A 16,712-nucleotide genomic window follows, 5' to 3' on the forward strand; every position below is an offset into this window, starting at 1 on the left:
TAGGGGTTGTAAACCCGGTCACAGGTGGGCTCGATCCCGACACCTCAAGCTCGACGGATCACTAACCTGGCCCTTAAGCCAGCTTGCCCACCGCGTCAGTGAGTGAGTATGGTTTTATGCCGCTTTTAGCAATATTCCAGCAACATCACGGCGGGGGACACCAGAAAGGGGCTTCACACATTGCACCATGTGGGGAATCGAACCCGGATCTTCGGCGTGACGAGCGAACGCTTTAACCACTGGGCTACATCACTGCCCCTCACATTTGAGACAAGGTTACATTATTCATTCAATCTAGTAAAGGATACTATCGTGAATCTAGCAAATAAGATAAGTAAAGTAATGGTTCAAGGCCTGCTTGTATAATGCATAAAATAGAGAAAGAAATCATTGCTAATATTCCGGACACTGCTGAGAGTAAACGAGTAAAGTTACCATCACCTGACCTAATAGTGGAGAGTTGACTTGCAGTCTTTCGCTGCTTTTGTATAGTGTTTAGTAGCATAACAGTGTCCGTCATATCATATTCTGTTTGCAGTGAAAACGTACCGATGAATTTCACTTTAAACAAAAAAGTAAATCAAATAAAGTGAAATTAAGATTGCGAATCCTCATAACTTCACCTTGCCAAATGAACATAAAAATGTCAGAATTTTATTCAACTGAGAAGTTAACACTCATCACGGACCGCACGTGCACTTGTTTCACTGTTCCAACTACTGCACGTATCCCCTTTTAATACAACCAATAATAGCGATTTGAAACTATGATCGTTGGTGAAACAACATTTATCCTAAGTTGAATAAAATCCTGAGATTTACATGTTCAATTGGCAAGGTAAAATTATGAGGATTCGCAATCTTAATTTCACTTTAGTGGATTTACTTTTTTGTTTAAAGTGAAATTCATCGGTACGTTTCCACTGCAAACAGACTATAGTGCCCGTTGAATTTTCACTCAGTGACCATACATATATTCTTACATCTGAGTTGTTGGTTTGTCAAAGGAACGTGTGGTTGAACCAATTAGACGACCAATGTCAACACGGAAAGACCAATTAACACTAATTTGTAACCTTTAACATTCACTTAGATTTCGGTAGAAATAAAATTTATTTAGACCAGTTGTTATATATAGTTAAAAAATTGATGTGAGATTATGATAAATAATGTTTATTGTTGCTATGAAAAATTACGTCCAAAGAAAAAGGAAACGCTCTCGGATCTTCTTTATGTTATGTTTTAGGTGTATCTGTGGGGCAAATCGAGCATGTGTGCGACGAACAACAATCTTTCACCTCTTAACGAGCACTATTCAAGCATCTCCAGCCTTTGGTCTACACTCGAGCATGTTCTTAAATGGAAGATTTTAAAGAGTACCGAACACCTCTGACTCAAAAGTTGTTGGATCAAGGTTACAACATCCAAGGTCTCCTTCACGCTTTCCAAACGTTTCACGGTAGACATAAGGGAAAATTGACTATGCTACGTGCTTATCATACAATCGGATTTTTGCTTTCATTACACGCTGTGGTGTTATTCGGGACAAGCATGTACTAGATATCGGGACAAGCATGTACTAGATAATTCGGTCTTCGTTTTCAGCGTTTCCTCAATTCTCTAGGAGTGAGTGAGTGAGTTTAGTTTTACGCCGCAATCAGTAATATTCCAGCTATATGGTGGCGGTCTGTAAATAATCGAGTCTGGACCAGACAATCCTGTGATCAACAGCATGAGCATCGATCTGCGCAATTGGGAACCGATGACATGTGGCAACCAAGTCAGCGAGCCTGACCACCCGATCCCGTTAGTCGCCTCTTACGGCAAGCATAGTCGCCTTTTGTGGCAAGCATGGGTTGCTGAAGACCTATTCTACCCCGGATCTTCACGGGTTCACATCTCCAGGATCATATGAGCGATAATACGTATAGTAGAATGACACTCCCCTACCGACCCACAGCCAGAAGACTCGCAATTATTTTCTCTCAAATTCAGAACCTAACCTGAGACATTGCTCACTCAGAATATGGATAGTTTCATGAGTCAGTCTCACTCAATCATCACTGCATTAAATATTAAGCGTGTAGAAGTCTTTTTGTGATCTAAACTTTCAGGATTAATTAATCCGTTGAGATAACGATGTTAATGTGATTACTCGTCTTATGGATATTATCGATTCTGTTGTCACGATGGGGCCATAATGGACTGTGCACATTCAGGCACTTTCCGTTGTGTGAGATGCACATAAATCAACAAAAGATAAATGTCGCACCATGTGTTAATGAATGTGTCCCTATTCCCTGATAAACAAAGTATCCCAAAAATAGCTTATGAGGGTAACATTGATTTCCTTAACGATATCTTTCCATATATAAGATTAAATGCGTAAAGTGAATTGCATCCGTCAGAATGTAGTAACTAGGACAGTAGGAAGCATAAAGGTCTTCTTAAAGGTGAACATTAACCAACATTGGTGTATTTCGGATGTATTAACCTGGTCAGCAAGCCTGACCACCCGATCCCTTTAGTCACCTCCTATCGCAAGCCCGGGTTTGCTGAAAAACAACTCTCTTCCTGATCTTCACGTGTTCAAGAACTGGGTAACCGGATTTGGGATTACCAAGGAAATAGTGCTTGACTCCTACCAGTTCCACTCCAAACAAAACAATACCTTCAGTGTAGTCCACAATTTTCGGATGGTGAAGGCAAATTGCGAAAATGTTTACGGAAAGAATGAATGGCTTCCGAGTGTCAATCTTTAAACTGTAGATTCTTTCAGTCTGTACTAACTGTTGATTATCACCATCACCGCTACAAACCAGTGACGCTCTGGGAGAGAATTGGTATTCAGCAACCCATGCTTGTTGTTACGGGATTGGGTGGTCAGGCTCGCTGACTTGGCTGACACGTCCTCGTATCCTAATTGCGTAGATCGATCCTCATTTTGTTGATCACTGGAATGCCTGGTCCAGACTCGATTGTTTACAGACCACCGCAAAATAGCTTGGAATGCAGCGTGAAACAACAAACAAACATTACCGCTACATGTCACGAAGAAGACATGATAGCAATGAGATGCACCTTGAAATGGATGTCATGCATGATAGCGTACACACTTCAATGGAGTCAAGAACGTGAAGTAACTTTAGCGTTATGTATAACGATGATCTGATGTTCAATATTTGTCAAACAAGAAACTTAACTTCAGCTGATTTTCCTAGTACAACCGCCTCACCCTGGTTCATATTTAGATCACTGCAGTTAGCTTTAAAGTGAAAAGAAAACTCACTTCAGTCTAAACTTGGTCGGGTTTTTTTTAATTTAACCACCATCAAACAAAGATAGACTGAAAGACTTGAGCGTGACGTCCACCTCGCTTGCGGTACACTCGGGCCCTGCCATCATCAAATTGCAGTGTGAATCGAGATTCGTCGCTGAAGACAACCGAATTCAATCTGTCTTTGATTGAACCTTATGTGGCCCACACCAGTCGGTTGCGGCGGTTTATGCCCGGACTGTCGACAACAAGTAATAATCCGTCCAAATTACTTGTCGACAGTCCTGGAAAAGGGAGGTGATGTTCTACATGAGTGACTTCACTCCCAGTGTCATCGAAATTAACAAACCAATTAAAACAGAGTGTGATATATTTAGTAGACAATATAGTTATTCAGTCAATATAACAACATGCATGTATCATGCATGTATCATATGTCACACAATATAACATATTTGTATATATATTTCATAAAGCTCACACAATATATTTGTGTGTGTGTTTTATATAAATAAGTGATTTCTGCAGGTGTATAAGTAATAAATATATAAAAGATGAGTCCAGTTATTTCTTCTTGCCAAAACTCCTTTATATGTGCACTAAAGTAATCTGAATGTTCAGCCAAGATGAAGCAACTCTGACACATGGTCTGTGTAATTCAAATCAGTAAGTCTGTCGGCAAGAAGGTCGGCCTTCAAGGATCGAATCTTAGCGTCGATGATTCGGTAGCGACGTCTACGGACGGGATCTCTCTGCTGTCCTTGGATCTGCTGAATTTTTACTTCAGTAGATGACTGTTCTTTTTGTAGCATTCGCACAACCTCAAATACATTCGGATGTGTCTTCATGGCATACTTGTTGATTTTGTTGTGCCAACGTTCCGAATTATTGTTAGTTCTGTTTCCACCATTTTCAAAATGATTCCAAGTTGGCAGTGTCCATGGACCTTCTACCCAGGTGGTAGTAACGTAATCCATCAGCTGTGTAATCCATCCATGCACCTAGTGGTGCGTCTGCAGATATGATGGACAAGTTGCATCTGTACATCTCCAGTATGTTTTCTGAGCTCTGCGTCTGTTGACTCTGTACTTGAATCCATTGTGGTAAAGATTCTGACCTCTATGAATGTTGTCAATCAATGTAACCCGCACCATAGCATTTGCCATTTTCACAGTGGTAACAAAATATTCATGATCTATTATATATACCCAAATGCTAAATGTTTACAACAGCATTTCCATAATCCTTCTACTCCCAATATCACAAAATAATTTGTAAGCTCTCTGTTTCTTTCCGGATGTTGTTGCATGTTAAACTCCAAAATGGTAAATCCTTCCACTCGCATAACGTAAAATAATAGTCTGTTTTTGCAACCTTAATTCTCTTGCAAATTGTTAAATAGACATTCTCTTTAATCAACTTAATTCATTTACTCATGATACGAGCCACCATAGCCACTTGCAAACCGCTAAGCAAACATTCTCTTTCATTAATTAACACCGTCCCAGTATGTTGACCGCGCGATGTCGACACTCCGGGTTTTTTGTTTTGTCGACGGTTAGCAACATCCTATTTTTCATTTGTCGACAGATCGGGCTGACACCGTTGCGGCGATAAAAAGGGGTTACAATTGGTCCATTATGGGGTCTTCAGGCGCGAAGTCCAGCGACACAAAAGCAATTTCTGACAGTTATCCTTCCACCAAACATCTCCCTAATTGTGGAAACTGCAGCAACAAATCTGTTCCGAAGATGACGTAATCGTATTGCTTGATCTTCCCGAAGTGACGTCACACGTGACGCTCCCGGCCTCGGGCGGTCGGCAACAGTTCCGGTTTGATGCACATTCATCCCAAGATTAAAAATTGTTTGCCGTGAGCAATTAAAGGCTCTTGCAACAGCGATCACAGACTGTCCGTCATCATTGACTTTGTAGCCTATAAAGATGAAAAACACGAAATGCACTTGTGAAATGCAATTTCATGAGACCATCCGGTGCATGCTGGCTTAAACTGAACCCGCACATGTGAGCTGAAAAAAACAAATTAAAGTTTTCGTTTTAATCTTTGTTTGGAAATGCCACGCCTTTCAAATCAAGAACGTCACCGTGTTATGGGGAGGCTTGGTGCTGGTCAGTCTGCGGTCGCTGTTGCAAGAGTGGAATTCGGTTGTCTTCAGCGACAAATCTTGATTCACATTGCGATTTGCCGACGGCATGCAGGGCCCGAGTGTACCCAGGCGAGGTGAACGTCATGCTCAAGTCTGCGTCCTTGAAGTGGACAGATTTGGTGGCGGAGCGTAATGGTATGGGGTTCGTTTTGCGCACACGGACGTTCTTCCCTTGTACTCATTCGAGGGAACTTAAATGCGGCCCAGTAAAGGGATCAAAATTTTGCAACCAGTCCTGCTTCCATTTATGCAGAAACATGGCCCAGGACTGATGTTCCAACAAGACAACGCTCGCCGTATACGGTTATTCTTAAACAAAATTTTCAAGAATTCAATTTCTGGATTGGCCGTCGCGTTGCCCCGACCTCAGTCCTATCGAAAACATCTGGGACGAGCTTGGTCGACGTGTTCGTCAGCAAACCAATCCACCACAGATCCTCAATGTCACCTTGTTGAGCAATGGCGACGTCTTCCACGGGTTGTGTTTACTAACGTTTTAAGATCCATGAGGAGACGTTTTGTGGCTGTAAGAGACGCTAGAGGGGACCACAACCCTTACTTAAGACCTGAATCGAATTGTTCTCCACGCTGTGAAGTTCATTTTGGAGGGTACCTAGACATAATGAACGTTATCGTTGTTAAAGAGTTTCGGCGGGACTTGTTTTTTGTTTTCCTCTGATGTCAAGATGTTCTGTACGCAGCATGCAACTAAGATGATTGTCTTAAACATAAAATTAAAGACCTAGTCCAAATAATCCCGAATGTCAAGTTTTCAGTTTTGTTTTTGTTTTGTAGACATACAACTAATGATTGGTCTGTTTTATCAACATACAATGTTCCAACAGGCGTAGTGGTTATATTTGTATCTATCTCTCATACACACAAAGAGCATTGTACAAAAGCACATTGATTTCCACCTACTCACGGACAATGTCTCTGTCTCAGTCCATCTCTAACTACAACTTCATCAACAGACACGATAGGCTCGTACCACACAGGCAACTGAGTGACGTGGACTGGCTTCGGTCACTTAAAAGCGCGCACCACTCGCTCAGTGCCAAACCTATCTTTTTATATGGTTCGAGCCTGGCCTGATCCTGATCACATGTTTCAACCCATCGTTTTGATTCGTTAATCCTATATCCATCCCAGCACTCATGAATATTATGATTGGAAAATTATCGGTAAATACAGTTCGGTAACTCCCCCAATATTTATTGATCTATTATTGGGTTCTGTCTCAAGCGACGTATATATTTCTAACTTACGAATAAACGCCATTCTCTTTAGACTTTCTGTCTCCGAACAATGTCTGGGCGTTATCCACCATGAGCCAAACTGTAACTCTATATACGGAGTCTGATGTAATTCTCGTACTGATTTAGGGATGCATTTTTTACCTTATAACAATATATCAAGCGTTTATGGAAGTGTTTAAGAAGTGACATTTTGAAGACAGTCTTCGAGCGAGCATGTCGTTGGGGATGCGCGTACGTTGGTTTAAGTGTTTCACCTTTACGGTCTTAATTTGGTAAAACGAGATGGATCACGTGTTTTGTTCAAAACTCACAGATACTCGAAAGAGCGTACTCTATATTGTCAATACGTATGTGATATTATATATTTGTGTGTTTTTATGAACATACTCAAATTACAAAAATATGGTTATATAAAATATAATTTCACATTGCACTGACAAATAAGTGAGTTATAAGGTTGAGACATCGGCAATACTTCTTAGAGGTCAAGTTGACCTGATTTGCTGAAGCAAAATATGTCTTTTAATCATGTAATTTATTAGTGGAAAGCAGAAGTTTTTAATTACAAAAATATGGTTACTGTAATTTCACATTGCACTGAAAAATGACTGAGTTATAAGGTTGAGACATCGGCAATACTTCTTAGAGGTCAAGTTGACCTGATTTACTGAAGCAAAATATCTGTCTTTTAATCATGTAATTTATTAGTGGAAAGCAGAAGTTTTCGATATCAATTGTAGAGTTGAATATGTGCTGCATATTTCACAATCGTGCAAACATTTCAAGGAAACACATCGTGACATAATCGTCGTGTGACCAATGACAAACAATTTAAACTCGTGTATATCTGCTGTTGCTTGATTAGGGTAATTAAAAAACCTGAAACGAAATAATTCAAATATCCCATACACTTTCGATGACCGTTGGAATAAGTGTCGTCTAAAGTATGAGCAGATATAAACAGAAGAAAATTAAAAACAGCGCCACCCCCATTAAACGAATGGTCAAGTTTAACGGGTTGCGACATTATGTCGATTTCAAGAGATGGCATGAACTCCCATGTGTTACTAGTAGTAGTAGTAGTAGTTTATTTCTGTCAATCAGGCCACAGGCCCATTTTACAATTAATGTATTCATTTGACAATGTATAAATGTATGTTGATGTTGCGCCACCAGTGCATGTATCAATGTTTGAATACAACAATTTATATCTAGTACAATATCCATGTGAATATAAAATATGTAGGTTATATGTGTAATGGACAATTGCTTGCTCCTCATTTTAAGAGCAAAGAAAGTAAAGTTGGCAAAATTATTAAGCATGGAAGTATTTTTGGTGGTAAATAAAAGTTTACATTTACACTCTGAAGGAAATTTGTAGTAATAACTTGTGGACAGTTTTTCTAAGGTCATTATAAAATGGACACACTAGACAGACATGGTATTCTGTTTCGACATTTGGGATGATACAAAATGGACAAAGTCTTTCACTTTTATGTATGCCTAGTTTTCTACCCTGTGATATCATAAGATCACTACAAGGGCGGTGGGGTAGCCTAGTGGTTAAAGTGTTGGCTCGTCACGCCGAAGACCCGGGTTCGAATCCCCACATGGGTACACTATGTGAAGCCCATTTCTGGTGTTCCCCGCCCTGATGTTGCTGGAATATTGCTAAAAGCGACGTAAAACCACAGGATGTACGAAATTGTGAAAGAGTTATTCTACATGCATCAATATTTAGGATTACTCTTTCACAATTTCGTACATGTGTTACTACATAAACGCAATATAACTTACGTAATGTTGTGTCCAGGGAGGAGTCCTTCTGCCTGAGCCCTCTCGATGGCCAGCGTTGCTGCGGCGGCGTTGTTTTCCCAGCCCAGTCGGACATGTCGGAACGGACTCAGCATCCCCAGTCGGAACTCCCTTGCTTGACAAGAACCCAACAGCAAAAGTTCCAGACGCAGTAAGAAACACGCCATCTGCATCTTTACGTTTTGATTCTTCATCTTATTATCCCACAACCTAAGCATGTGAATGATGGGGTGGAACCTTGCGCAATGTTTTCTTTTAGTTCACCATCTGACTCGCGACCCAACAACTATAACAAACAATAATTGGTGGTTGACATCAGTGGTCAGGATGTATGGAGGAAGACATCAATAACGTCTTCGTTTCTGGAAGCTAATGTGACATATAGGTCTCTGCTGTTCCAACGTAATGCTGATATATGACGTGATTCCGTCTCTGCCGTCCTGTTTCAATGTATGGTGTGTTTCTTGGAAGGCGGACCATCACCTACGTTTGTCCACCTGAGCACGGCGAATCAGAGCAGTTCATTTCCAGGTATGTTGTGCAGATCAATAACACTCCATGACCAGAGCCAGCCTGTTTATATCGGGAATGGCTCAGAACTCTGATAATGTGTAAAGTATGTGTTTGCTACAAAAACTGTAACATACCTTACAAATTTTACCAGTCATCAGAATTCAAAATAAGATAAATTTACTTTGGCTTACAGTTACTTAAATGCCCATCAGGTAATGACGTACACACATCATATGTTCTGTCGCGCGTATCTGGGGTATTGTGTAGCTGGTGAAAGCACATGGACCACTGCATAGGAAACAAACACAAATAGACTACTCATTATAAACTGATAGATTGACTAATCGCTGTCTGGAAACTCTAGGCTCACATGATACTTTGCATTGCATAATATTATTATGCTGGATATAACAGGAACTTAAACGTTCAATCAGAATTCAGTCGATGAAACTAAATGTGGATCATCTAGGTACTGGATGCTGTAAAAGACTTGACATTGAAAACCACCAAAAATAAGACAAGCCGCTTATCGCGACGACTGAACAGGGTGTTGGCGATAATCAGCCTCGGGCGTGTGGAAGAGGTAGGTTATGAGAAGTTACCACAACATATTTCATCCGTGCCGTACATGTATTTACATGGTATGTCTGCTGAATGTTAAACGATAACGAGGTGTGACCTTGGGCTGTGAGCGGATATGTGGTGGCAGAATGCAAGCGAAATGTGTTAATATGCATGATCTATTGGCTTAATACACTGTGTGGTTGGTCAGGTAGATATGAATGTATGTTTGTTCATACTAACCGAAACGTTACAATATGTATGTATGTATGTATGTATGTATGTATGTATGTATGTATGTATGTATGTATGTATGTATGTATGTATGTATGTATGTATGTATGTATGTATGTATGTATGTATGTATGTATGTATGTGACTATTGTTTGTAGGTGTGTAAAAGTGTCCATGTTGATTTATGCCTCCTTTCCTCCAAGCCCCCGTTTAATAACGTTTGACGCTTAATCTCGAGTCGTGATGTGAGTCATTGGATAGTCTGGTCCAGACTCGATTATTTACAGACACACATTGCTGAGTGTGGCGTCAAACTACAAACAAAGAAACATCTCGACCCCACAAGGACAAATTTATCTTGAAACAAGGGAGGGATAGTGTTTTCATCTATGTGACCACCCAAGTTCCTCCCTTTCAATTCTACGTTAACTTTTTATATACGGCAATAGCGTTGAAACGAGTCTGCGTTTTACTTTGACTGTTATAGGGAACTGACCCGTTTCAAACTGTAACTTCCCATAACAATCTCACATTTTCATGATCGGAGGGTGATCTACGCCGTTGAATCATCTTTCTTCTCACACAATTGTTCATTGGTTTAAGAGCCTTCTTAAAGAATGAAGCAGACCTCATTATACAAACTTTGTATATGGTTAATACAGTCCTATTTATTCTGAAATCAATTTACTCATTGACAGGTTTAGTGTTGTCGCACAGCAAGAACATTAGCGTGAAACATGACAATGAGCCTATTATTTCACACCATTGATACCCTTTCAGACAGGCTTTAGGGATTTCCTATGAACTTTATCTATTCCAATAATTAAGCAGCCAAGCTTTTGTACCAACCACCACGGTGTACATCAACTCATTAGCTCAGACATCTTTTGATGTTGGTAATGACGTTTTCATCGTCTTCATTTGTTCGTTAGATTCCTTCCTTTGTAAACACAATTAAAATGTCATCTTCGTCGCTGGGGATGTTTTTTACATTATGCATATTGAATTTGTTAATCTGTTCATCGTTTTGTTTGTGTAGCTATCGCCTATGCGATGCAGATAAAATCTTACAGCGTCACCCAATGTTCCCCCAATGCAATTGGTTAAATTCTATCTTTGAGACACATGCATGAGTAGTTAGAGTGTTTGTTGATCGAGTAAAGTTACAACATTCAAGGCTTCAGTAAAGCTTTCAAAAAGTTTATTGGTAGACATTTCGAAATTTGATGCATCAGTGACAAAAATGATGTCCGATGTAATTCCCTATTTTGACTGGTACCATAGGTTACCGAAATATTTCAGGTGAACCGTTGTCTAGACTTTGCGTATGTTTATGACGGGTGCCATCGATGGAGCAGGATACGCTCACGTTTTCGCGAACAATTGGTATCATCACTATTTCATAGTGATTCATTAACACCTGCTCTGTCATTTATCGCATGGGTTTTTCTGGTCCAGACTCAAACAGCTGTAATAATGCTGACATAAATTTATACTCAAGATATAGACACAATTGTGCATTCGACTCGAATGTTTATGGATGTGGAAAGGGGTTTGTTGCTTCTATTTCTATTATCATATGAGATAATCTAGTCATTAATCCTTAAGAGGTTTCTCTATTCCGACAATTCCGTTTTTAACAAATACTAAAATACTAAATTGTAAGGTATTTAGAGAAAAGATTTTTCATAGGTAAAATGCGCAGTTAACACACATATTTCAGATTTTAAAGTGGCTTGGTGACATATTATTGGATTTTGTTTTGATATAATTTGCATAACATGCATATAAAAAATACATTATGTATTACTCAGAAAGATAAAGGGGACATAGCTGTGAAAATTATATGAATGGATAACAGGTTGTACATGTATATTTGTGGCTGCGAACGTTTCATATGTATTATCTTATACCAGGGCTCAAGTAACATATGTAAGAGTCAGTATTACACATTCACAGTAAAATATAGATTCTAGCACTGTTGTTGGGTTGAGTCCATCCGGGGTTCGAACCCAAACCCATTGACACCGTCGCGTCTGTTTCATATTTAGATATATGCTTAAAGTTATAGAGTGGTCACTCTACATTAGACTGTATGAAAATGGGAACGACATTCTAACTGTTAACCTTTTCCTTTCTTTCAGCTCTAGCCTGTGTACACATTACAACGTTTGTGCTACAATTCCGGCATTCTTTTCCTTCGAAAGATATAAATGTAATGCGAATTTTGACAATAGTCACAAGATTTCTGGCCTCAGTGAAGTTTGCCACGCGTTTTCTGATGGACAAGTGCAGTACCTTTCCAAACTGGACACATCTGTGAAACAACATTTCTGCTGCAATTCCCTATTTTGACTTTTACCATAATCCCCGTGTTTTCAGGTTAACAACTGACTTTCTTTTCCCATACTTGTGACGGGTACCACCGATGAACAGGATATGTGGGTGGGAACTGTCGCTCTTAATTAATGATGGTGTTCATGATAATCTCCTATAACAATGGTTGTTGCTGTTCAGTAACAGTTCACAGGTTTCATAATCACCCTGCAACGCGAACTCGCAAATAAACCCGCTAACTAATGGATAGTGAGGTTCATAATGCATTCGTTATCTCGGTAATGCCAATTACTGAACGCTATTGTTCCATGTACTCATTAGTAAATAATAAGGATATCAGTATGAATCGTGTGTTTTCGGTAGCTGTGTACGCTAGGCAATGTCTTATAACGGACGATTTCTAATGGCTGACAACAGTGTATGAAATAAGGCCCGTCCGACCGCCCGAGACGGGTTAGATTTCAGACGGACGGTCGAGATTTACAGCTAGCCATCCCGATGGTCTGGTAAAAATTTAGATGTTATATACATAGTGGATACTAAACGACCTTCCGTGTAATACCATTTTTATTAAACGAGTTAATGATTTGAAGCTAAATCTTTCACGAGTTTAATAAAAATGGTATTTCACAGAAGCGAGTTTAGTATTCTGTTTATTACTCTCCAACATAAATTGATCGAAACTGGTTACAGTGTGATGACTCTCATGTCAATTTTCCTCGAGTCAAGCAAGGTCTAATTCATGGATCCGCGCATATTGATTGACAGCTGGTATCAACCAATCAGAAAAAAGCTTTGTTGTCCTTAGTTACCGTGCGGTGAAAAGCGCAGAAAATGGTATTACGATGCGCGTGGGGGACATGCAATGCTGACGAACGTTACCCTGAAAGACTGGAAGGAGTTTTTTTCGTCCGATTTCCAACTGTCAAACGGAATGAAGAAAAATGCAAGCGATGGATTAAAGCTTGCGGTTGTCCTCATTAGCAGCTAAATTTATCCAGAATAAATCAACACAAAGCTAAGGTAAAAATTATTGCACTTAAATAATATTTATAAAAAAGGCATACTTAATTTTATACAGAATGTTCACTGTTATAACACGAGATCGGAGCAATAATATATCTGGAGAATTCATTTGTAACCATTTCCGGCAAAGGAAGTTCGATCTCAATTCATTTGATTCGACGTAATTGTTTAGGCCTGATACGTAATTAGATATAGATAGCTGGAAAATGGACATGTATTTCTGTTGGTCTTATCTGATAGTATTTTGTTTTATTCCAGCATTTTGTAGGAGGAACAGGACCGAGCAGAGAATATCCTGACCCAGTGCCTGCAGACGGAGCCTGCCCAAAGCCAGTCAGAAAACCACCCCTGAAACGCCCAAGCCAGTACACTCCCTGCATATCGGATAAAAAGCAGAGGTCATCTCTTGTCGGAGAGAATATTGACATGTGTGTATTTAAAAACTTACACAAATCAAACTAGATGCATTCTTCAAATTCAATAATGGAAAATACATATATACCGTAATCATAATTGTGGGATAATTATTAATATTTCTGGAAATGTATGTATGCAAATTTATTTTAAATAACTTCAATCAAATTTTAGGTTTCATTGCTATTTCTATGTCTTTCATATCTTTTTTCAGAGTGCCCAGAGTTTTCATTATCCCCTTATTCACTGTAGATGTATGTTTATTTTCATTATGTAGTGTAGTCTGTTCTCAGAGAGAATACTGACTTGTATACGTTTCACAAATTACACACATCAGAGTAGATTCATTCATGTTTTTTAATGATGGAAAAATACATGTAAATAATATTCATAATGACAATAAATAATAAACATCATCATAGTCATGTCAAACATTATATATTCGCTTTTTTCAGACTAAACACAGGCAAGCCATCCACCCAGTCGACTGCTTCAGTTCAGATATTGTTACCCAATGACCAAGCAGAAAACAAGTCCACTGACTTCCTGATCAACACATCTACACAGACTGATGAAACATGTATGTATATATGGAGATTCTGTGTTCATTTATTCCTCGGTGGTTGCATTCTTTAGGTAGGATGCCGCATGATCTCTGTAAAACATGGCTAGTTTCATTAACATTGACTGCATGAAAACAATGTCGGGAGTTATTCTCTCCACATGCATGTCCAGTTGAGTGAACACAATAAACTCACAAAACCTGCACCCAGTAACCATCAACTGACCTTGTACTTGTGCGTAGTGATGGTGAGATCTTTTCAAAGAAGTTACACCATTTTCCTTTTTAAGGAAAAAGTCTAAATCTTCACAAGCATTGTCAGTGGTCATGTTGCGTGCTGAGTAGGGACATTTGATCTCAACAATCCCACTTTCACCATTGTCACAAATCTTGCTATCAGGTGTTGCTCCCAAAAATGAAAACTCATTGTTTACAACAAACCCGCATTCATGAAAATGTCTGTCTGGATATTTCTGATGGTACCTTGCCTTAGCATCTTTTTCATGTTTCTTCCCATATTCTATCGATTGTGCTTTTATATTTCTTCTAGTGAAAATAGAGTTCAAGAAACCATGATTTGGCCTTTTTTTCTGGACAAAACCTTTCCAAAACTTGATGCAGTTAGACGTTTCCTGCGTTCATCAAACCAGAGTTCATTTGACTGACTCTGTGTTTTCATTTCAAGAGATTTGGGATCCTTACAGATTGTATCTTCATCATTTAGATGAGCAAATTCCTGGGTAAGCTTCACTGGTGGAAGCAAGATAACACTGGTGTTCCCATATATGTGTGTAGTTGGTGTTGCATTCTTGATGTGTTTGATCTGAAATTATAAATAAATCATTCAAATATTTTGTCGTTTCAGGGATATCAGCAATGGACATACTAGCTCTGGCAGCAGAAAAACATGATTTGAAGCAACAATTACAAGACAAGTCAAGAGAAATAAGAGAGTTGAACATCAAAGTGGCATCACATGAGAAGACAATATAGGAATTACAGAGAGAGCTTCAACAATCATCATTATTTTCCATAGATGTTGTGATCACCGGGGGTAAAAAAATCAAAAACTTATTCAAACACTATACAGGTGTTACATATGTGAGATTTCTCACACTACTTACATTTCTGCTACCCCAAGGAGAGGACATTGATTATTCATCAGGGAGAAAAGACATCAAGAGACTTAAACCTCAGGATGCATTATTGCTTACTCTCTGTCGGTTAAGGCATGGGTTTGGACTTAAAGACATTGCAGTTCGCTTTTCAGCAGGCATCATTTTCAACACATGGCTTGATCTGTTATATTTCAAGGTAAGGTAGATTCCAATATGGCCACACAGGGATGATATAATACAACATATGCCTGAAAAATATCGTAGAGACTATCCAACAACATTAATTATCATTGATGGTTCAGAAGTCAAAACACAGACCCCATGTGCTGTAAGTTTGCAAAGTCAAGTCTACAGTGATTACAAGTCCTCTTCTACTCTTAAGGGTTTGATTGGATGTGATCCAAATGGAAGCTAAATGTTTGTTTCAGAACTATTTACTGGTTCAATATCTGACAAAGCAATCACTGAACAGTCATTAAGTCAATGAAAGAAATTGGACACATTAATGAAGGTGATGGCATCATGGTTGACAAAGGTTTTTCTATCAAGAATGAAGTTGTAAAACTAGGTTTGAAACTGAATATACCTCCAAAAGGAAAGACAGGAAAACAATTCAACATGGGAGAAAATGCATGTACAGAAAAAGTGGCAAAGCACAGAGTTCACATTGGGAGACTTATTAACAAGGTGAAACAATATAAATTATTGTCAAATTGTGTTCCAACATCTCTATTCTCAAGGATAAACAAGATTTGATCTGTTTGTTGCCACCTGACATTATTTTAGGATGTTTTTGTTAAGTACTGGTGCATATCTAAGTTGTTCAATGAGGTCAAGCTACTACTGTATACAGCAACTCGTAATAGAACAAAATTTCAAACTCTTCTGAAATGTTTTTAAGTTAGTTGCACCTCTTTGACATAGATATGTAGATATATACCTGATAAGATAGTGCAGATCCAATTGGCACATCTCCCATAGGAGTTTGCACCGAAGGCAAATCATGTTGTGCTGTTCTATGCAGGAGTGGTGTGCCCTGTAGAGTTTGAAGACTTGCCATATCAACCCTTGGTAGCCTGAAATACACAGATATACATACAGATCATATACAAACAAATCATCTTACAGTTGTGTTTGTAATATGAATTACACATCATTAAAAATGCAGATTTTCTATCATGTATAGATAATTCCTTCATTCTGTTACATAAGGGCAGTTATCATTCTTAACTTGTAATCAAGTTAAAATGTACATATGTTTCATGGATATCTTGAATTATCAATTTTAGCAAAATTTCTGATGAAATAAGAATAAAACTATACTTGTAATTCATGTCGGTGTGGCATTGTATTGGCTTCCGCTTGCGTTGTTCAGTTGGTCTTGCAACCGCAACCTGACTGATAGGCACTGGCAAGATTTTGTCTCCCC

General features: G+C 38.9%; 1 protein-coding gene and 1 pseudogene across 1 annotated transcript in view; one reads left to right on the plus strand and one right to left on the minus strand.

The window, feature by feature from the left end:
• Positions 1-8,691, minus strand: part of LOC124291877 (atrial natriuretic peptide receptor 1-like) — a 42,882-nt gene extending 34,191 nt beyond the window's left edge. The window contains 1 exon segment of the mRNA XM_046728943.1: positions 8,501-8,691. Within this exon segment, the coding sequence (XP_046584899.1) occupies positions 8,501-8,691 (191 nt within the window).
• Positions 8,692-12,997: 4,306 nt separating this feature from the next.
• On the plus strand, positions 12,998-16,039 carry LOC124291878 (annotated as a pseudogene).
• The last annotated feature ends 673 nt before the right edge of the window (positions 16,040-16,712 follow it).

This window comes from Haliotis rubra, unplaced genomic scaffold (genome assembly GCF_003918875.1).
Source record: "Haliotis rubra isolate DU_JTF1 unplaced genomic scaffold, ASM391887v1 Scf50, whole genome shotgun sequence".
Classification (NCBI taxonomy): domain Eukaryota; kingdom Metazoa; phylum Mollusca; class Gastropoda; order Lepetellida; family Haliotidae; genus Haliotis; species Haliotis rubra.